Raw genomic sequence first — 23,540 nt, 5'->3', positions numbered from 1 at the left:
GTCTTTGGGGGGCAGAGGAGGAAACCCACCGCGGAGCCCCAGCCAGCAACGGAGGAGCGGAGTTGAACTGCGCTGGCTCCACGTGGCGAAGCCGACCGAGACCCACCCTTCGCTGGGATCGGATCGGGGAGGGGGACCGACCGCAGTTAGGGGAGGAGACCAGCAGCGACGTTTGCTCGAACTGGATCCGGAGGTTCCCCGCGGCTGCCAGCAACTCCCTCCCTCCCTCCCTCCGTCTCCAGGCCCTTGGTCCCCTCCCCGCATTTGGTTGCCAAGAGGAGACGGAGCGAGCTCGGGGCAAGGCAAGAGCATCTGCGCGGAACGGCGGCGTCCCCCGCTCCGATCTCCCTGCGGCAGGACTGAAGGCTCCCGGGGCGAAAGGAGGCTGCGGGGAAGCGGCGCTGTCCCTTCTGGGCGCTCCGGCTTGCCTTCGCTACTTGGCAGCCGCTGCTGGGCTCCGTTAGAAGCAGCCGCGCGAGATGGGACGGCGCGAACTGCTGGCAAGTCCTGCCGTCGCCCGCTGAGCTCGGAAGCCTCGAAGCTGCTCGGTTGGAGCTCCAGGGCGAGCTGGGAAGAGGAGACCCTGCCTGGCTTCTACCAACGCCGACTTCCCTCGTTCTTCCGACGAGCTGTGATCGACTCGTCCTCCTTCTCGTTCCCTTCCGCAAGTCAAGTCCTCGACCGTATTTCTCCTTCCCTCTGTCTCTAGCCTCTTCCCCACTCAGCTGCGCCTTCCAGAGAAGACAGATCCTATACCAGAAAAACAGGTAGCAGATCACCTGGACGTATCTGCCTTCCCTTCTTCCAGCATCTGCATGATGAAAGGTGATGGGCCCCGATTGCTTCTTTCCCTGCTGGTGGGAATCTTGTGTCTCTGGAACCCCAGTCCTGTAGACCCCCAGTCTGTGTTGACCGACCACGAAATTGAGGAATTCCTGAAAGGCTTCCTGGGAGAGGGGGATGAAGACTTGGAAGGGCCAGAGACAGGAAAGGTGGCTGTTGGTGAGGAGCTTCCCAAAAATCAAGGAAACCTGAATCCTGCAGAAAGAGAGAAAGCTCCAACGGAGGAGGTCGAAGAAGGTGAGACCTGATATGTCATTCTATCTCATTGGTCAAAGATCTCCTCTACAATCAGTATTTCTCAACCGTGACAACTTTAAGATGTGTGGACTTCAACTCTTAGGATTCCCCAGCTGGAATTCTGATCTTAAACTTAAACAAGTTTGAGAAATGTTGCTTGTTCTACCTGAAGTAAATCCTAAACTTTCATTTGGATGGAGAAATGATAGGAAAGGCTTGCAGCCTGGAGGTAACTGCTATTCAGAATACTGTGGATTAGATTAGGCTTCCCATCTATCTGGGCTGCAAAACTCTAATGGCAACACAGAGTTATCTTGCTGCTATCTAATTTTTGCCCCCTGGACATGGTAACCTTTGATTAAATACAGTTGATCAGTGGCTTGACTTAACAACAGGTTCCTTTATAAAGTCATGATCTATTTTGATCTTGATGTGCTGTGGGAATCCAGCCACTGCAGCTTCTGAGTTCAATGTTGTCATTTTAATCCAGGCATGGAAAACTTGTGGCCTTCTAGAGGCTGTGAAATGCAACACACCGCATCTCTTTTTGCTGGCTGGGATAGTTGGAGTTGTAATCCAACAACATCTGGAGATCCATTTCCTCTGTTTTTCATGATATGCGAACCCGGCCAATTCTCTCATAGTCAGCAAACCACATTTAAATGTTGTAGCATGAAGAATTTTAAACTTTCCACAATGGTATCTATTGGTGAAAGTAAATAATGTTTTGAGTCACAGCCTCCTCTTGCCCTAAATGCAGTGACAGTAAATTTAGATAATCAAAGGTCATTTACCAAGTCTGGAAGATGCTGAAAGTTGGATGTGCTAATATTTATTAGGAAAGTTTTGTGTTTCATTTCTTCTTCATCCCAGTCCAGGAGTGCTATGTTACTGTTCTCTAGGAACTCAGGGCTTCTGGAAGTTTATATGGCTAATGTTGAAGATGCTGGATTACAATCTGGGAAACCCTTGACTCTTGTGAACTCTGAACTGATTACCATGTCTCAATCCAACCTATTGCCTAAAATGAGGCAGACCCCCTTAGGTGTCCTGTTGAGTTCCCCAAATGAAGGCAGGATAAGGAGACCTGAAATGAATAAATGCCAATAAATCAACCTACATTCGTTGCTAGAAGGTTTTAGGCTCAGGATCTTTTGACTCAACATTTTGTTGCAGAGGTTGGTCCCTCAAGGAACATCAGCCTTTGTAACATCTGTGGATACAGCAGAGTAGCTTTCTTGCATCCTAAAGACTTACTGTGCTAGAAGCTCTCAAGAATAAGAGTCCATTGTACTCTGTTGGCTGATCTACCTATGGAAAGAAAATGGAGTTATTGGAAAGCAAAAAGCATACTTCTAATTTTAGGAGTGAAGTCATTGTCCATTCTTCCTGTTGGGGTTCATTTGCTGTCCTTAGCTGCCAATTGGAGTTAGCAACTCATCTAAGGAAGTCCATGAAAACTGAGGCTATTATAAAATTGTTACTGTTTATTATTAGGAAAAAAGCAGGAATTGTGCACGGAATGATTGTGGATGCAATTTTTTTTCCTTTCCACTTCACGCACTTGGGCTGAGAAATCAGCAAACTATGCAGTTAACTGTCCTGTTGTGTCTACTCAATTCGTCCGTTCCTGTTCAAATCCTTTTTCAACCGTCCCTTAAAAGCCTAGAAACGAGCAAGAAGTGTCCCAAGAGGAAGGTGGTTCATGCCAATACGTGATCTTTCCTTTCTTTTTAAAGCATATATTTATGGAACAGCAGCCACTCCTTTTATAGTTATTGCCTATTACTCATATAATGTCATATTATGACTAGTACTATACTGGCATTTATTAATTCTTCACCACATGGCATGCCATTCACAACTGAGGACAGAAAAAGCTTCACTTCTGTTCTCTTATTGGTACTTAAAGAAATGTGTAGAATTGTAGATGCATTAAAGCAGGGGTGTCAACCCACATTCGTCATGGGACATATCTGGACTGGTTTTGGATTCCCATGGATTAGGAACCTAGCTAATATACATTGTAAACAGTGTTTTATAGCATACAGTTGTATGTGCCTTGTTGTACAACTTGGTAAAACCATGATTTAGCAAGATTGGTTAGGTCTTCGGGCAGCTTCCATTGATTGAACTTAGATCAGCTTTGTTTCAATAGAGTTACTACAGTATATTGTGCACCTGCAACTTTGTGGGAGGAAATGTTTTAGCTAGACATGTGCCCCCAAGGGTAGTCTCTACCCCATGGTAGATCTCCCTGTGTGTAGTTGTGAGGTATAGATTTAATTCTTGCATCTTTATCTGCAAGAAACCACTGCACTACTTATTTGATCCTCATTAAACTGGCTGATTATATGCCTTTGATGCAAGTTCTTGCAAGTTCTTGCCTGCAGTTAGAATAGGAGCAGAAGCCCTTGACAAGGAAAGTTGATGAATGTATTTCAGCTAGTTAAATTTTGTTTTATGGAATCAGGCTCACAATTCCATTTCTTCTCCAATGGAAGCAATCCTGCGAGAATGATAGCCCTGTTCCCAGTAGCTAGATAAAAGCCTATGCTATTACGCATTCTCCAAAAATTTGTTTTATTGCATTATATTATGAAACATAAGTAGTACATTATATTCATTTATAACCCATTTCACCTTCCATTCTTCCAAGAGGCACAAGACAGTGCACAGGTAGTCCTCGATTTACAAAGTTCATTTAATGACCGTTCAAAGTTACAATGGTACTGAAAAAGTGACTTACGGCCATTTTTCACGCTTATGGCCATTGCAGTATTCCCATGGTCACATGATTCACATTCAGATGCTTGACACCTGACCCACATTTATGACCATTGTTGTGTCCCAAGGTCATGCGATCCCCTCTTATGACCACCTGATGTTGCTCAATGGGGAAGCCAGATTCACTTAACAGCCAAGTTACTAATTTTAACAATTGTAGTGATTCACTTAACAAACATGGCGAGAAAAGTTGTAAAGTAGGGCAAAACTCACTTAACAAATTTCTCACCTAGCAACATAAATTGTGGGCCCAATTGTGGTCATAAGCTGAGGACTACCTGTATATAATTTTTCCTCCTGCTTTAAAAGAAAAAGAAAATCAATGTGGTTTCTACCCCGTCTTTCTGATGTTATCTGCATGGCAACCCCACGAGGCTGAATGTTGGATAGTATTGATCAGTTCCAGATCATAAAGTGCGACTGATGGTTGGGTCCCCGTCTTGCCCATAATACCCAATCATGCAGCTTCTTAGTGGGAGATCTTTGGTTTCACTTTAGGCGAAGGGTGAACGATGCTCTGGAGGCCTGAGATGAGACATCAAGAGTTAGGTGGAACCAAGCATACAGTGAGTTCTATCATACACAGGCAGTCCTTGACTTGCAGCCATTCATTTAGTGACTGTTCACAGTTACAAAGTCACTGGAAAAAGCAATGACCGGTTTTCACTCCACCGCTGCAGCATCCCCAGAGACACATGATCGAAATTCAGACATTTAGCAATTGGTTTATATTTATGACGGTTGCAGTGTCCAGGGGTCATGTGATTCTCCTCTTATGACCTTCTGACAAGCAAAATCAATGGGGAAGCCAGATTTACTTAACAACCAGGTTACTAACTTAACAACTGCATGAGTCACCTAACAACTGGTGGGAAAGATCACAAAATGTGGCGAGACTCACCTAACCACGTCTCACTTAGCAACTGGAATTTTGGGCTCAGTTGTGGTCAAGGACTACCTGCACCTAAGTCAGGATGAAATCTTTTCCCCCTGTTTTCCATGAAGGCAAGACAAGAGCTCAAAAGGCTTCTTCCTTTGAAAAGACATTTCACTTGAACTGGTTTTCCTGTACTTTCTTCAAGCGTTGGAAAACGCTCTGTTGTTTTTCAGGGTCTGTCAAAGTTTGCCTGCCAAACAAAGGGGGCAGAGGTCTTTAGTAAGAGCATTGACAGGCCAACGATGCTTTCCGTTAACAGAACAGGAGCTTGTACTAGGTCGCTGATACGACAGTCTGCACAGTTTTCCTCATTACACAGAAATTATCTTAGTTGGGAATGTGTGCGAAGCTTTCTAGTGAGGCTTCTCAAAAGCTCTAATCAGCTGGAGAAAACCCAATCAGTTCTTGGAAACATCCTTCTGATGATGCATTCAAGTGATTTTACTGCATTCCTAATTTTTCCCCATCTGTTTAATCCCTCTTAGCTGATAGTTTTGCTTGCCTTTCTTAACATTGTTGTTTTCTGCCCTTTTAGGAGCCATGAACTAGCTAGGGAGTCCCATGTGGATCATTGCTGATGAATCTCAACTGCAGTTGCTTAGCTTGGCACGTAGGACTTGCCCATGCAGTGGATCTGGATGGAAGGATATCCCAGCTGGGACATGACTCAGTTGGAATTGGAAGCATATCTTTTCTTAGGCACAATGGCCCCAAAGAACTCCTTGCTGTTCTTTGCCATTTGTCATTGTGGTTTGGTTCTGGCTGCAGTAGAGTTTCCAACCTTGATTTCCTTTGTGGCTTGGATACAGCAGGAAGAGTTTAGACAGCTAGATCTGTTCTTATCTTCTGCAAATTCCTGACCTTGCTTTAGTCATGGACTTGGTATCTCATGGCAGAAGAAGAGAGAGAGAGAGATGTCAGTGGATTCATAATTCTCATGAATGATGGTTTCTGAGACAGCCTGCCAGCAAGGCAAGCTCTTGGTATACTGTAAATGCCAGGTTGTTTTACAGCTGGTTGCTCAAATTGGCCTGGACTGTTTTTCCCACAGGCTGTAGAAATGCCGCTGTTCAGAATTTAGGAATGAGGCTGTTGCTCTCTTGGGGTTATGAGTTGACATTAATCACTAGCAGTTTGTCCAGGGAGAGCCTCTGATTTATAGAGCCAGACCCTTTGCCCAGATCTACTTCAGGCCTTCATATTCAGGATTTTACAGAAAGAAAAGTTTTGGAAAAATTCCATTAGGAATCCTGAATGAAATCTAGTTTTGTGTCCAAAGTATGGTGTCATCCATTTGTTACTGAATCAGAGAGAAAAGAGCAATGGTGGTAATCATATCTTTATCTTGATGGTGATTCTAGTTGTGTTTTATGGCATGTTTGGGTAAAAAAAAAAAGTGACTCGCAAGTAAGCCTATTGTCTATAACCAAAAATTTGTTTGAATAAGAATTAAATGTGTCCGGTGTAATAAATTCTCCAACTCTTGGATTCTATTTAGAAAAGGAGATACTAACCATCTTCTCTCTCCCAAAGTAACACAGGAGAGAGTGACGGAGAAGCCCAAGAAAGGGAAGAAGGAGAAGCCACCTAAACCTACAAAAAAGCCAAAGGAAAAACCACCCAAGAGCTCCCCAAAGCCAAAGCCTCCAAGAAAGGAGAAGCCTCCCAAACCCACCAAAAAGCCAAAGGAGAAGCGTCCCAAAGCCACCAAGAAACCTAAGGAGAAGCGTCCCAAGGCCACCAAGAAACCAGCAGCAGGAAAGAAGGTGGAAAGGCCTTCTCCTCCAGTTCCACCAGAAGAAGAGAGGTATCACTTTCCAGAAAGACCACTGATCCCACCCACAACAGGAGTCGAAGATGGCTATGGATTGCCAGATCTCTTACCCTACGGACGAGAAGACGACTTCTCCCGAGTCAACGAAGAAGGGGGCGAATGTAAGTTCAGGGCATTTCTCACCCATCATACAACCTCATGTCTTCACCACACAGTGACTTAGCCTGCACATAATGTCAAGACTTGATGTGAGAACCCAGACTTACTCTGTTTCCTGTTTTTTTTAAGCTACTTTCTCATCCCTCTCTTACTTCTTAAGAGAAAGCACCCTGGGGCAAAGATGCTTGTTGGGAATCCCTAGAGAAGGGCATTAGTTGAAAGTAGTAATCAGGCATTTTGGAAGCAAAGGCCCAGGCAGAAACTTTCTCCCACACATAGCCAAAAAGCACCACTTGGAGCTTTGCAGTGCTGTCTTTCCTCTAAGTTGTTTAAATCCCAGAGACAGGCTAGAACTAAGTAAAAAGTTCCTAACAGTGAGAACAATTAACCAATGGAATGGCTTGCCTTCAGAAATCGTGGGTGCTCCATCACTGGAGGCTTTTAAGAAGAGACTGGACGGCCACGTTCCCAGAATGGTATAGAATCTCCCGCTTGAGCAGGGAATTGGACTAGAATATCTCCAAGGTCCCTTCCAATCCTCTTATTCTGTTTCAGAACTATTTCCAAAGCATTAAGACATAATTTATCATGAGACATGCCAGTTTAGTCACATACATAAGATCTACCCAGACCTTACTCTCTTTTGCTTAATTTTCCTTTTAATTTCCTTCTACTGTTTGATCATTTAATTGTTCCCTACTAGCAATTTTCTATCTTCACTCTTCTACTTCCAAACTGAGCTGATGGATGCTACAGGAATGTTGCACTGAAAAATTGTCATCCTCAGACACAAACTGGACAAACAACCCATCGTTATTTTGTGGATCTACAAGATTGACCCTGAATGGTTCCTAGCTTGTTCAGGAGCCCATAGTTTTTTTAAAAAAATCTGGGTATAGTTTTTTGTGCAAACACACTCATTGCCTTGTATCACACATCACACTAAACCTTAAAGCAATATATTTGCTTCTGGGTTAGTTGATCACATAAAAAACATCCAAACAATCAAAGTTTAGTGTGATGTGAAGAAAGAATGTTCGTCTTCGACTCCCTCTGTTTTATCCTGCAGCTCTCTATCCTGAGAAGGTCATTGAGAAACAAGATCCATCTAGGTTTCACAGTAAGTATAATCAGATTGTGGGGTATAGTAATAACATCTCAACAGGTATTTATAGGCTGCTAAGACTACGTGGGAAAGCAGTTTAACATTTAGAAAAAGAGAAAAGACATGAATACAGTTGATTAGGATAAAATATTATATTCATCAGGAAGTTGCATAATGTAGAGTCATCCTGATAGAAAGGAACCAAAGAGATTTCATATGAACAGGGCAAGGATGATTAAATTCAAGGTAGCAACAATATTGGGGATTGACATATGTGCTGAAGGGTTACAGAAAAGGACCATGCTAGGAAAGGATTAAATTTAATCCAGAAGGTGATCTTCCTATTTTAATGGGTTTTCAAGCATTAAGATGCATTAACATTGAAGCACTTGATTTAACAACAAAGTGCCCTGGGTGAATTCAGTGGCTTGGTGATCAAGTGACTGGGTGGGCGTGGCTTGTATGTAAAAATTGTAAATATGTAAATATTTAATTTTTTATTTAAAAAAGAGCAACTTTTACCCAAAATCAAGCAAAGCAGACAGGCAGATTGAGTTGCTCACAGAATCACAGATTCACTTAGAGATCTACCTTTCTGCAATCTGCTGCCTGAGTCTGCACTGAAACATAGAAGCTTCAGTCCTAAGGAAGGTTCAGCTCTGCTTTTAGATTAGCTAGAAAACAAGAAATCCAATGATTTCCTGCTTTCTAAGTAATCTAATTCTCCTGGCAGAGCAGAACAGCTGATGGTCAGGGGCGGGGGGGAAGGAAAAATAGCAATTTAGCAGGCAAGTTTGATGGCGCACATGCCAGGTAAGGAGTGGGTGGGGTGGGGAGGGGAGGGGTGAGGCCAGCCAGTGACACAATTTGCCAGTTCTCCAAACTGGGCACAATCATAACAACTGGTTCTATGGAACCAGTCTGACCAGGTAGAATCCCACCCTACAATGAATCCTTTATGGAGGTATATATGTATTTACATCCCTGCTAATTTGATTGTGCTTTTTGTTCAGCTGATGTCTATGAATCTCCAACGGAGCCACAGGAGACGCCCACCAATGAGAAAGATCCGGAAAGTCAGCCAGGTAAACAGACATTAATTCCCAAAGTTGGCTGTTTCTCAGACCTCTTGCTATCTTTAAATCATGCTGTCAAGACCACAAAGTGGATTAAGGAAGATATTTCTTCACTCCTCTTGCAAACAAATTTCTTAGCTTGTCCTCTAAAGCCACCCAGAGACTGGTATATGCCTAAAAGCACTCCTGAATCCCACTGTGGGATTAGATCAGTTTTCTTAGCTATCCTAGAAAATTCTGCATAGATGCATTCCTGGTTCTACGTCTGGGCAGACCTTCACTATAAATTTTCTTACAGAGTGGAATGTAACTGGTGTCATCTGTGCAAAAAGCCAGCATGCTGGAAACAAGTTTTCGGAAGAATTTAAGGGCCAGCCACAACTATCTGCTATAGTCAATGTGATGCATGGGAATAGTTGTTATTTTACTGAAATTGTGATTTATATCTTCCTTTCCTGCCTTTCTGTGCTCTAATGCTTTGGGGAGAAGTTAAGCTTTCTATATTCAACTTGCTATTGAAGTGTCTTGGCAAGTTGTAGTCAAAACATTTGCAGAGTTTTTGAAAGAGCTAAAAATATAAGACCTCTGATGTATTACTGCATGGTAGACCACTTAATACATCTTACACATTTTGTCCTACATGTCTTACACATTTTGTCCTTCCTGGCAGAGAATGGAAGAAATTGAGATCTATCCTGGAAGGAGAACACCGGCTTGGGAAAGGATGGTTGAAGTGAATCAAACCTATTCTCTTTCTAACTAACCATTGCCTTTCTAACTCTTTCTAGCTAACCAAGACTTTGTGTCTTGGACACAACCCGCAAACTCAGGAAATGTCTGTGCTTTTTGTTTGTTCTCTAGAATTTCCTGTAGAACAAGAGCCACCAACACTGGACTACAATGAACAGATTGAGCGTGAGGACTACGAGGATTGTACGGTGCCATTCTTGTTCACTTACCCTATCCAAGAATCATACTCTTTCTTGGGGAGTAGCCATCTCCTGTTGTGGGTGGAGGAGTAGCAAAGCTTCAGGATAGCAGATTCTTTGTGTTTCTTTGATTCAGGCATGATCTGATGTTGTTAAATACAATTCAGGACCTCTGGACAGAGATTCCTATGCTCTTAATTATTTTCTATGGGAAAAGGTTACCTAATCTTCCTAGCCACAAAGCTTCTTGGGTTGTGTAGAAACATCTGGTGACAAAAAAAAGATAACGTGAAAGATTAATGACATGGCCATGGTCAGAGGATCCTTAAAACCTGTTTCTATGCCCTGGGACCAGCAAAATTAATTCAAGTTTGCAGAATCCATACTGGGCTTTGATCTGGAATGTATTTATGAAGAGACTTGACTTAGTGTTTAGCTTTTTAGCTGAGTGGTGGAACAAATACGTTTATGTAACTGATCTTGGGTTTAATTTCCATCATCTCCATGAGTGGAAAATATTCATCATATCCTGGAGAGGTCCTGCTGATCGGTCATGTCAGCCTTCCCCATCTAGTGCTTTCCGGATGTGGGGATTTCCAGCTCTCAGAATCCTAACTATATTATCTATGGTGGCTAGGAATTTGGGAGCTAAGCATTGGTTGATACTGGTGGAGGCTATGCTGAATTAGTACTGTAGGGTCCTCCCTGCTTCTATCCCAAAGGTATTTTTTCAAGCGCAACTGGACTTTCTTTGTTTTTTCCTAGAAGACATTTTGCTTCTCATCTGAGAAGCTTCTTTGGTTCAGTTCAGTCAGTTGCCTCTTGAAAAAGCATCTTTGGGACAACCATGGATGACTGAGAATCTCTGTAGACATCTCCCTGCTTCTAGAGATGCGGACTAGACCACAGAACTAATATCTCATTGCTTGGTTACATGGGATTTTGAAATCTTTCAGGGTTAAGGGTAGGAAGTGACCCTCTGATAGATTCATCAGAAGTTGCCTTTTTGGGTTGGCATGGCCAGACATTTTTACAACTGGGTCTGCCAGGCTCTGCCACTTCAATGGTTTATGCTATAGGACAATCTTTGGGTGATCTAATGGCGCCCCCAAAAGTGGTGCCAGTTCTGATTGTTTTTGCAGGTCACACACCTGTGTTTTCTATATTTTGAACTTTGCTCTACATCAATATTTCTCAACCTTAGCAACTTTAAGACATGTAGACTTCAACTCCCAGAATTGCCTAAACTACCCCACTTGTCTTCAGGTTGCCAAAATTGAGAAACATTGCTCTATACTATCTCCAGGTAGTCCTCAACTTACAATGGCAATTAGGACCAGAATTTCCATTGCTAACCAAGGCAGTTCTTAAATGAGTCGCACCCAATTTTATCACCATTTTTGCAACAGTTAAGCGAATCAACATAGTTGTTAAGGGAATCACACAATTGTTAAGTGAAGCCAACTTCTCCCATTGACTGAGAATGTTACAAACAGCAGTCACATTATTCTGGATGCTGCAAAGTCATAAATACTTGCTGTTTCCAAGGACCTGAGTTTGGATCATGTGACCATGGAGAAGTTGTAACATTCGTAAGTGCAAGGACCTGTTGTAAATAACCTTTTCCAGTGCTGTGCTAAATTTGAACAGTTGCTAAATTAATGGCTCTAAGCCAAGGGCTACCTATATTCTCCTTATGGTCTGTGCCTCACCTCCCTGGACCAAGCTGGTCTGTTCTTTCCTGCTCTTTCATGTCAACCCCAGTGAGAATCTAGACTGCCTTTTGGGATCATCTTCTACCAAGAGAGGGGCTATGGCCCAGTTGCACTGAATTTTTGAAAGCATAAAGGGAGCATTATGTTGCCTGTTTCTGCCCTGCAGACACATGTGTTGAAAATTCTCCAAGCCACATTTCAGAAAAGAACTATTGCTCCCATTTAGGCATTTGAGAAAAAGAGAAAGAGAACATTTAAGAGCTGCAGAAAAACTATTTTAGCTCCATGCTGTGAATTGGAAATAAAGGCGGATCCTGGCTTGATCTCTGCTGTGAAAGTCAGTTCCTTTTGTACATGGCAGAAATTATGGATGCGTAGTAGTAGTTGTAGTTGACGTTGTCATCATCATCATCATCATCATCATCATCATCATGCTTACCATGTTGCAGTGCCTTGAATCTGTCTTAGAAGGGAGCAGTTCAGCACCACAGAAATTTTCCCTCCCCCTCATCCGTCAGATTTACCCTTCATTTCCGCCTCATGTGCTCTAGCTTTAGTTTGGCCTACATGAATGGAAAATGCCCAGCATTTTCTGAATAATGTTTGACTGATGAGAGAGATTTTGCCAAAACAAATGTTAAGTGAAGCATCAGGCTTGGGTGAAAAAGTATTTTCTTATTTCCTTATTTTATGCCAACCACTGAATTAGGAGGCCCAGGAGTCTGAATGCTTCCGTCTCTCCATTTATATCCTATAAAGTTAAACAATTATGACTTTATATATGCTCACTTCTCACTGGCACTTCCTGCAGTTTTGGCTTGCACATTCCCCTGCCCCTCCAGGACTGAGTGGACAAACGAGGGCTATTCCCAGAACTGTTGTCAAAAAGGGATTAAGTGGAGAGATGCAGTTGCAAGCAGGATTTGTTAGAGTTGTGTTAGGCTCCAGAATGGATTCACAATAATTTTCTTCATTTTATTTTCTGCCCATCTCATAGTTCAAGTGACTCTGAATAGTTGCAATTGATAAATTTGGAAAAAATCAGATTCTCTGCTGCTTTGATAGATATATTTGTGATTGTTCTGAGCCCAAAATGACTTTCTTGACTTTCCCATGTTGTGTGAGCATGACATTTGGCCTTAAATCTGTTGCAATGAGACCTCAAAAACTCTCCGGCCAACTTGGCCATGAAAGTCTGTCTTATTGGATATGACTACCTTCCTCAATCTGGATTCCCTCAAGTCATGTGAGATTTGGCTCCTGGAGTTCCCACCTCCAATAGCATTGTGGAAGGTTCTGCATGCTGAGGCTTCTGTGTCTGCAGGACTCCCAGATTATGACAACAGATCTGACAGACCACTGGTTCATTTTATCCAAAGTAACAGTCCCTCTCGTTAACTGAGAGAGCCAATTTGGTCTAGTGTTTAAGGCACCAGGCTAGAAAGCAAGACCCTGTGAGTTCAAGTCCTGCCTTAGCCATGAAAGCCACCTGAGTGACTTTGGGCTAATCATAATAGGAGACTCTGAGTTTTAGTTCCACCTTTGGCATGAAAGGGAGCTGGGTAATATTAGGCCAGTCATACTCATTCAACCCAACGCACTGCACAAGGTGGTTGTTGTGGGCAAAATAGGGGAATGAAGCTGTGTTTGGATATATTTGCCACCCTGAGTTATTTATAAAAACAATACAGGCAGGATACAAATAAATAAATAAACAAACTGCTGAGACCTTCCATAGCTTTAAGAAGAGAAAATAGAACATAGGGTGAAATGCATGGATGGAATCTCCTCCCTTACAACCTCCCGGTCTCCTTCTGACGAAATCCTTTTTCTTTGTACAGATCAATATGTCCGGCGTGAGAAAAAACCCAAAAAACCATCGCAAAAGAAACCTGAGAGACCCAGGCTGGAACCAGAGGAGAAACCCAGTAGGTATCCTTGGCCTCCCTATCATTTCACCAGAAGGTTCAAAAATACAAGGAGGTTGAGAGCCAGAGGCAGGCAAGAAGATGCTTCTCAGCCTAATGATGAAACATTTCACAGGGTTGCAAGGAATAAAATGACCCTTTCTTGGCTTGGGGTTTTAAGATAATGCTGGGAAAGTTATTGAATCCTTGGAAAGCCATTGTTTTTACACCATCAGCAATAGATGGTCATTTTGGTGGGTGGCTAGAACAAATGGTTATAATGTATTGTATAGTAATAATTGCTGTATGTATATGTTGTATTGTAATAATTGTTGTCATTATTATTGTTTCTCACTGAGGGTTGTAGTGGGCATGGTGCTGTAGGACAATGCTTCTTAACCTTGAGAAGTTTAAGATGTGTGCATTCAACTCTTTTCAGTTCTGGGAATTGAAGTCCATACATCTCCAAGTTGCCAAGGTTCAGAAACACCACTCTAGGGGGATATTTAGCCCATTTCTTTCCACTTCCTTGGGGAGAGTTTCTCCCTCCCTATCTAGGTACATATTGAAAGTTCATAAAGCTTAAAACACGGAGGAATTTAGTTTCACACACAAATGGAAAATGGTGACCTTGAAGCCTGCCAATCTTTTTTCATTAAAAAAAAATCAACCTTCTGATTAGTAGAGAACCAGGCTGGTGCAGTGATTAAGGCACCAGGCTAGAAACTGGGAGTCCAAAAGTTCTAGTCCTGCTTTAGACACAAAGCTATCTGGGTGTCCCTGGGCCAAGCCCTCTCTTTCAGCCCTCGGAAGGAAGCAATGGCAAAGCACTTCTGAAATCTTGCCAAGAAAATTGCAGGGACTTGTCCACACAGCTGCCAAGGGTCCACACTGACTCAAAGATGTGCATGCATGCACACACACTCAGATTGCTCAGGGTTGCACAGCTAATTTTAACTGGATAATCTCTTCCCGATCAACTTCATGTAATGGGAATTTTCACCCACTTCCTCCTGCTCTGAATTACAAGAGAGGCAGAAGATATTTCACAGTCTCCAATTTTATGTCTGCTGGCCACGTGTTTCTGTTCTTCTAAATACTTAATATTGGGACAATTGGTAGTAGCAAAAGATCCACAAGCATGGTCTGCTTAGAAATGCCTTTGTCAAGAGTGAAACATTGGCAGCTATCTGCCTCATTCATTTCAGCTTGTCATTATAGAAAGGAGAGGTGTTTATTACAAATGGGTTAGTCGGAGAAATGAAACTCCTGCAGTCCCACAGAAGCTTGTGGAAATGTGGAAACTTTTCAAGGACTTATTAACAGATGTGAAGAGAAAGGCAGATGGTTCCCATAATAAGAGAACTTGTTTATATACTCTATGTGGGATCCTGGGGTTTGGACTGGGAAATTCATTGTTTAATATTGTGAACTGATGCTAGATAAATTCAGAGTTAGTTTCACCTCAGTAATATCATGTTATGTGTTTAATAAACAAGTAAGTTTTCATAAATGAAAATGATCCTGGACTTTTATTGGAGTATTCAAGCTGGATGTAAACAGGCTTCTTCCACAGGACCTTTAACCAAAGAGTTATTGCCTCTTTGGAATCCAACTACTGTTTCTGTTTTGCTCAGCAGAGAAGGTGGAGGAACCTCCCACCCCTCCTTTCGAGAGTCATTATGATGGAGGGATACAGTTGCCAGATTATGAAGATGGTATGTGCTATTTCATGTATTTTATGGAAGAGTCATAAAAGAAGAAGAAGAATCAGCATTATTCTGCTGATTAATTTCTTTCTCCCAAGATGAATCTCCTTCACATCGACTCTTCTTTTGCAATTTCTCCAATGTTCCTGAGCGATCATTGGAGTTCTTAGGCAAGCACGTGGCTTGGAGCAGAATTCTCCTTATTGGTGCTTGACTGTTGTGTGGGGCTACAATTTTCTTCTTCCCAGCTATCTTGCTCATGAGCCACATCCAGAAAGAACCAGGCTGAGGAAGAATGGCGTAGATGAAACAATGCAGAGATGTTCCTCAATTAACTGCCCCCTTTCAGCTAGGAAGGTGGAATGGGTCCTGATGTTGCTTTAATGTACCTCAGTAGACTTCCCAACACAGCAAGTTTATAGTGGATCTTTGTCAGAAGAGATAAATCTGAAAGGTCAATTTGGTCTTCAACAGGTGCACATCCATTTTGGTATTCTTGAACCTCCAGTTGGAAAGGGTCCCAAGAATTTTCTTTTATGTACACTTCATTCTTTGTTTATTATGAAACTATTAATATGGAACAGCTCAGCAATTGCAATAGAGAATAGTGTGTTATTTCTTTCCCTGCTGCCAAAAATTCCCTCTGTAACTGATTTTGCTGGGACCATGGGGTGGAAGAGGGCAATATTCTTCAACATTCTGAAGACCAGTTAGGTGACTACAATATAGGTTTTAAACTTCTTTATTCATACTGGGCTGTGCTAACTTGGTCATGAAATAAACTGATGACTTTGAGAAAGGCCTGGATGAATTAACCTTTTAGGATTTGGAGAAAAGTTAAATTAATGATTATATAGTAGAGTATTTATTTGCTCCATTTTTTTCCGCCTTCTCAGAAATTTATAACAATATACATACATTTCTGAAGTGGCCAAGACCAGATGTAATTGCTGCACCATAGTTTAGATCAGCCTTATCCAAAGTAATAGTGTACAAACATGCTGAAACATCTCATTCCAAAACTTCCTATGTCGGCAGGAAAGTCCATATTTCTGGAGAATATCTAGGCTATGGAGACAGTTTTGAATCATGCTGATGAAATATACACATTGAAAAAAATCCCTATGAATATATCTATCATGAAGTTGGAATAGCTCAGTTTGAAAGGATGGTGAAACTGTGGAGACCCTGAATACTCCTTTAATTGCATTTCTGATTTCATTTTCCCCTGTAGTGGATTATGGTCTGCCTCCCCAGGAGCCCAAAAAATTCCCCAGTGAAACAGATGAAGGTGAGATGGAGAAGATGAGGAGAAACTCAAACCAAATGAGGACATGGAAACTGGGTTGGCTTGATTCTGCAGGAAGGGGTTTGTTGTTAGGAGGGAATGTGAATTGGATGAACTGGTTGACCCAAGATGTGGCAGATCCCAGGTTGAGTTTTAGACATAGAATAACAGAGTTGGAAGGGACCTTGGAGGTCATCTAGTCCAACCCCTGCTCAAGTAGATGAGGCTATTCCAAATATTAGCCTCTACCTAGGATCGAACTCACAGTCTCCTGATTGTGAGGCAAGAGCTCCACCTCTAGGCCACCACACTGGACCATCCCAACCTTCTCAATTTTAAGCAAGGAAGGGAGTCAACATTGGTGTTCCTGCAACTCTGCCCCAATAACTTCCTCCATGAATTAACACATCTGCATGATTAACACTTCTCCATCAATTGTAAGCCACCACTTTGGCTTTAAAACATTTCCATCAGATTGCTTTTCAGTCACTTATCTTCCTTATCTGTACATTTGCCCCAACAAACAAGAAAGTGAGAAAGATTGAGTATGCACTGTTGGGAATCTCAGTGCCTGATATTAACACTTTTTCTCTTTGCTCTGAATCAGAGAAACCTAAGAAAGGAGGAGGCAGTAGCAAGGAGGAAGAGGAGGGTGAGACAGAGGAGAACAAATGGACAGAGGAGAAAAGCAAGGAGAAAGGTGAGTAAGCTTCAGAAAGAAGAGAGGAGCATTTTCTTGAGCTTGTAATTTAAAGATTATTTGCTCTAGTGTTTTATTGATGCAGAGTAATTGGTGCTTAGGTTCTGCCAAGCAGCTCCTATGGGTCATAGACTTCAGAAGATTGGAGAGATATCTCTAATATTTATTGGAGAGATATCTCTAATATTTATCTATCCAGTGCCTCCCCTTCATGCATCAGTTTCTCAATTACTGTCTTTTATCTTCTTGTTTGCTTTCTTTCCTACTTGAATAACTTCTCTTTTGCCTCTTCCTTGCATGCAGGGAAGCCAAAGAAAACAGGAGGGAAAAAATGGGAAACTGATGAAAATGTATGGACTCCAGAAGAGAAAATAAGTAAGTGTAAAGGAATGTAGGGATCACACTGTCAAAGGAATGTGAGAGTTGGTAGAAGAACTGTTGAGAGAAAACAAATGAGAAATGAGCACCTCAGTCTTGGGAAAGAAGGGAGTGTGAGAAAGAGACTCAAAGTAACCCCACCTTGATTCTGTTTAGTAGAAGAGTGGGCAAATACTCTGGTTGTAAGATAAGAATTACCTGTACATAGGAGTAAAAGATGCATCAATGCAACTTATTGTATCTATTTGTGAAATCCTAATCATTCTGTATTTTGCCGTTTGAAGGTCTTTGCTTGACTATATACCAGTTCAAAAGTGTTCCTTTCAGAGTTTCTTTGGACAACTGATTCAGCAGCTGCTTATCAAAGTGCCTGCAAATGTGACCTGTCTGTGTCTTTTGATTTTCAGAATGCCCTCCCATTGGAATGGAATCTCATCGAATTGAGGATGATCAGATCTTGTCTTCTTCCATGCTACGACATGGTTTAGGAGCTCAGCGTGGACGTCTCAATATGCAGGTATTTCCTGGAATTGATATCTCAAGTAGTAAATCTATGTCTCTGAAATGATATTAATATGTAAATTAAAAGTCTGGATAGTGGCCTTTGTAATACCTGGAGAAAGCCGAAGGGAAGAGAAAGAATGGAGAAAAATCACAAAATAGAAGTAGAATAGAAGTAGAATACCTATGGCAGAAGAAAGTAAAGATAGTATCAGTAGTAATATAGATACCTTGATTCAAATTCCCAAGCATTAAGAACACCACTTGAACATCATTGGCATTGACAAAATCACCATCATCAGTCAATTGCAAAAGGCAGTTTTACTAGGAACAGTTTGCATCCTTCAATGATATTATTAAATATTATTAACCAACAGCATCTGCCTGCCCTAGATCCTTGGGAAGGGGTCAATAGGTGGACAAAATGTCAAATCTAGTTTAAACATCTAGCTGACTGGGTGACCATCCATAATTTAAATTTATTTGCTGCCAAATTCCCAGCAATTCTGGGTGTTAGCAATTACTCGCTTCATTCAACACAGTGACTAAATTAGTGGATCAGCAAAATACTGTGTACATAGTATACTTTGACTTCAACAAGGCATTCGACAAAGAAGACCACAACCTACTTCATGGTAAGCTAGAAAAAAGTAGGATAGATATCATCACTATCAGATGGATTTGTAACTGGCTGACAAATCATGCTCAATGAGTAATCCTTAACAGTACTATGTCTACATGGAGGGAAGTAAGCACTGGGGTACCACAAGGTTCCATCTTAGGCCCAGTATACTTCAATATCTTCATAAATGACTTAGATGAAGGAATAGAAGGGGACTTACCAAATTTGCAGATGATACTAAACTGGCAGGGATAGCCAACATCCTAAATGATAGGCTCAAGATCCAGATGGATCTTGACAGACTTGAGCACTGGGCCGTATCTAACAAAATGAAATTCAACATAGAGAAAAGTACTTAACACTTACGCAAGAAAAACCAAAAGTACACATATACACTGGGTGAAACCAGGCTTAATAGCAGTAACTGTGAGAGGGATCTTGGAGTCTTAGTGGACAACCAATTAAATATGAGCCAAGAGTGTGTGGCAGCAGCCAAAACAAACAATGCAATCCTAAATTGCATTAACAGAGGGATACAATCAAGATCAAATGAGATACTAATACCACTCTATAAAGCCTTAGTAAGACCACACCTAGAGTACTGCATCCAGTTTTTGTCACCACACCATAAAAAATATGTTGAGACCCTAGAAAGAATGCAGAGAAGAGCAACCAGGATGATCAGGGGACTGGAGGCTAAAAGATACAATGAATGATTGCAGGAATTGGGCATGACTCATCTAGTGAAGAGAAGGACCAGAGGTGACATGATAACAGTCTTTCAATATTTGAGGGACTGTTACAGAGAGGAGGGGAATCAACCTATTTTCTAAAGGCCAAACAAGGAATAACGGATGGAAACGGAACAAGAAGAGATTCAACCTGGAAATAAGGATAAATTTCTGACAGTGAGAACAATCAACCAATGGAACAGCTTGCCTTCAGAAGTTGTGAGGGCATCACAGGAGGCTTTCAAGAAGAGACTGGACTTCCATCTGTCAGAAATGGTGTAGGGTTTGCTGCTTGGGTGGGGAGGTCCCTTCCAACTCTGTTAATCTGTTAAAATACATCTTTTCCCAGAAAGTTGAACAATTTGCATGCTTTGCATGCATTAAATCAGTTCAGTGCTGATTTAAAGATGTACTTCTGTGCTTTTCTTATTATATTTTGCCCCTCCAGGCTGGATCCAATGAGAATGATTACTTTGATGGTGCATGGTGTGCAGAAGATGACAGTAGCATACAGTGGATCCAAGTGGATACTAGGCGAATTACCAAGTTCACGGGCGTCATCACCCAAGGCCGGGATTCTCTGCTCCAGTATGTGAGGGTCTGGGCAAGTCTGCTGTATGTGTGGGGTCTTGGAGAATCAGTTGAATGGGAGAAATAAATGGATGTGGATGGGAAAAGTGGACCACAATATAGTGTTGCTCTGTATTAGATCTCCACATGCTCTACAATTCTGCAACTAAAGAAGAAAATGAATTCTAGATGATGGGTACGGTATTAAGTAAGAACTTATAATTGCTTATTGTATAATTATTGCTATAGTGAGCAAATAGGATTGGGGCATTCCAGTTTCTGATTAGTGGAAGTAGATCATAGAATAATAAGGGACCTTGGAGGTCATCTAGTCTCTACCTAGGATTGAACTCACAGCCTCCTAATTGTGAAGCGAGAGCTCCACCTCTAGGCCACTGGCTTCTGAGTCCTTACCAAGCATCACTCCCATATATTCAGGTTCTCTTCATCAAGACTAGAATTCTGGTTTTCTTAAAAGGGGGAGAGATGAGAACACTGATGTTACCTCCAATGAGCTTTCTAGCTCCCATTGATTCATTTTCTCTTTCTCTTTTGTCTGTCCTAGTGAGGACTTTGTCACCACTTTCTACATTGGCTTTAGCAACGATAGCCAGAACTGGCTCATGTACAGTAATGGTTATGAAGAAATGGTATGTATTTGATCTTGGAAAAGCCTTCTGGTGCCTGACGTGAAATGGTTTGTCTTTTAACAATGTTATTCACACCTGACTGACTGCGTCCAGATGGGCTGAAACAGCAATTCCCAAAATTGGCAGTGACTCTGCTGGCTTTGAATTATGGAGGTTCTAGTCCTAACAAGCTAAAGGATGTCAAGTAGAAAAAGTCAGTCTGACCTTATCTTTGATTAACTTTATCCTGATTAGCCAGGACCTGTACTGTGCTGTTGAATTCAAGGGGGTTGAGAAAGTTTGAGGACCATAGTCACTCTTTACTTTGGTTATTCCTTTATTTGCAAATCTGTCTATCAATTTCAAAATTAATTTCCAGAGGACTGCAGAGAAAATGATCGCGCTTGATGGTGCAAACTCATAGGATAATCAAAACTATTTAAAAATTGTTCAAGGGAGCACCAATTGATATGAAAAGTGTGGCAGATTTTTTTTTTAAATACTTCTTTTAATGGACGTATGTCCAAAGGACTCTAAAGTGCTAAAGTACATTAGAAAGATTTTGAACAAAAGAAAAATGAGAGGCTTAAGGATTATATGGTAGCTGGATCTTCTTGATTGGCAAAAAATCAAAACAAAAAAAGCTTTCCCTGTTTCTCCTTCTCTCTTTTCTAGCTTTTTTATGGAAATGTTGACAAAGACACTCCCGTAATGACTGAATTTCCAGAACCAAAGGTGGCCCGTTATATTCGGCTCTACCCATTGACGTGGAATGGTAGTCTCTGTATGAGATTGGAAGTTCTGGGCTGTCCCCTCTCCAGTAAGTATGGAAGAAACAGTAGTCCTTGGTCCCTTGTCCAGTTCAAAATGACCATTTAAAAAGAAGGTAATTTGTGGAAGGTGATGGGAAAGACTAAACTCTTAGAGGTCTGCTGCTAGCAAAACTGCTCTAATTGGAGCTAAAATTCTGACTGGGTAATAAGCAGCTATTCATTTGGTATCAAAGGGAGACGATTTGATATTAAAGTTCCAGCCATGTTTAATCTGTTCTTCCCCTCCTGCTCCCCCTCTCTTTTCGCAGGCATCTACAACTATTACAGTTTGCAAAACGAAGTGATGACATCAGTGGACAACCTGGACTTCCGCCATCACAACTACAAGGATATGAGACAGGTAAATATGCATGTTGAAAAAGATCTTTACTCTTCAAGAAATGCTGCTTTGGAGACAGGATTTAGGCAAGTAAAGAGGTTAAAAAATAGTAGGTGATAAAGTTTCAATTCAATTTGAAGTTTCAATTTCAATTTGAGTGCAACAGTGTGTCTGTGTGTCTTGTATGCCCTATGAATTCTCCTTGGGTGGAGTTCAGCACCGTTGCAGGTTGTGAATGGTTCAAAAGCTTCCATTAACCCACTCCTATTCTAATCCCATCTCTAACTTCAATTTTCGGGCTGGGAGTACCATTGTTTTCTTTCCTTGCAGCTGATGAAAGTAGTGAATGAAGAATGTCCCACCATCACCCGCATCTACAATATTGGCAAAAGCTTTCGAGGACTTAAGATCTACGCTATGGAGATATCCGATAATCCAGGCGAGCATGAACTGGGTAAGAATCCCACTGCCTTTGGCAGGCCAGGCCCCAAAGAGGCAGACATCCCAAAATATTAGGCAGATTGGATCACAGATCTTTTCGTCTTAATTCAAGAGAAGAGTCTGTGTGTACACACAGAGACATAACATAAACTTAATATATATATATATATATATATGTTTTCTGAGGTGTTCGCAGGTATTTGTATGAGAAGCACAAAGCCAAAGACACAAGCCTGAAGATGATGAATGAGATTTCGTCGAAACGTCGCCAGGATACTTCCAATTTTATGTGGGAGAAAACCCGAATAACCAAAGATCCATACATACATACATATATATATGCACAATATGACATACAAATTTTACTTGTTATTTTCAGAAGGGTGTTAATAAGTTAAGTGTTGATAGCATTCAATGATATTATTATTTTTGCCATGGTTGTTAAACAAATCAGTGTGGTTGATAAGTGAATCTTGCAGTCATTAAGTCAATCTGGCTTTCCCGCCAGCTGGGAAGGTTGCAAATGACAATCCTATGACCATGGGATGCTGCGACTGTCATAAATTCATGGTGGTTGCCAAGCACCTGAACTTTGATCATATGACTGTCGGGATGCTGTAATGGTCATAAATGTGAAGACTGGTCATAAGCCATTTTATTCAGTCCTGTTGTAATTTCTTTTTTTTTTTTGTAAATTTTATTTGAGTTTTCACAAAGAGAAAAAAAAATACAGATAAAACATCTTTTTTGAAAGTAGCATAATCCCGGGTTACACTTCTTCGTACAGACACAAATTCAGGTTCATGCTCATTTTTATATTCTATTCCATATCTTATTACTATTTTACATTTTCTGCATAGCTTCTCCCCTTTTTTAATTTTCTCAATTTTATTTTAATTATCTCATCTCAATTCAAATCATTGTATTTATATTTTTTGTCTGTCCTGTTTCAATTATCTATTATCTTTTCTCATTAAACAAAATTTCTCCTGTAGTTACTGATTGGAGTATGACGCCTTTATATCTTTTCCCTAATTTGTAACATTCAATATAATACATAACTTCCATTCGGATTCTGCTTGGTACATTCTTAAAATACATACTGTATTCTTTAAAAAAGAAAAAGATATAAATGTATATAATTGAAACAACATTCCATTCCAATTCAATTCTATCATTAATATTAATATTCATTAAAGTCTTAACATCTTTAACATTACTTTTCAATTAAATATCATACTTCCATGGGAACAATTATAAGCTTTCCATAGTTAATTCCCACCCCCTTCACTTATATTTTATAGAACATTAACTAATTAAAATGTTCCCGTTCCTTCCTAATTCAATTTT

At 41.1% G+C, this 23,540-nt stretch overlaps 1 protein-coding gene across 2 annotated transcripts in view; it reads left to right on the top strand.

Annotated features, from left to right (window-relative positions):
* The window catches only part of AEBP1 (AE binding protein 1), a 34,460-nt gene continuing 10,920 nt past the window's right edge, over positions 1-23,540 (top strand). The window contains exons 1-16 of one of the 2 annotated variants that reach the window (XM_026718079.2): positions 1-1,080; positions 6,338-6,739; positions 7,807-7,857; positions 8,856-8,927; positions 9,780-9,851; positions 13,404-13,490; positions 15,110-15,187; positions 16,413-16,469; positions 17,074-17,166; positions 17,470-17,541; positions 17,952-18,061; positions 19,847-19,986; positions 20,534-20,618; positions 21,273-21,417; positions 21,679-21,770; positions 22,080-22,203. In XM_026718079.2, the coding sequence (XP_026573864.1) occupies positions 816-1,080; positions 6,338-6,739; positions 7,807-7,857; positions 8,856-8,927; positions 9,780-9,851; positions 13,404-13,490; positions 15,110-15,187; positions 16,413-16,469; positions 17,074-17,166; positions 17,470-17,541; positions 17,952-18,061; positions 19,847-19,986; positions 20,534-20,618; positions 21,273-21,417; positions 21,679-21,770; positions 22,080-22,203 (1,945 nt within the window). In that variant the 5' untranslated portion in view covers positions 1-815. Of the gene's footprint in view, positions 1,081-6,337; positions 6,740-7,806; positions 7,858-8,855; positions 8,928-9,779; positions 9,852-13,403; positions 13,491-15,106; positions 15,188-16,412; positions 16,470-17,073; positions 17,167-17,469; positions 17,542-17,951; positions 18,062-19,846; positions 19,987-20,533; positions 20,619-21,272; positions 21,418-21,678; positions 21,771-22,079; positions 22,204-23,540 lie in introns of both variants that reach the window. The other variant, XM_026718078.2, reaches the window with a different exon arrangement.

This window comes from Pseudonaja textilis, chromosome 9 (assembly GCF_049901715.1).
Source record: "Pseudonaja textilis isolate UNSWEBS1 chromosome 9, rPseTex1.2, whole genome shotgun sequence".
Lineage (NCBI taxonomy): Eukaryota > Metazoa > Chordata > Lepidosauria > Squamata > Elapidae > Pseudonaja > Pseudonaja textilis.
The sequence above is the reverse complement of the archived record's forward strand: the minus strand, read 5'-3'. Positions and strand labels throughout refer to the sequence as shown.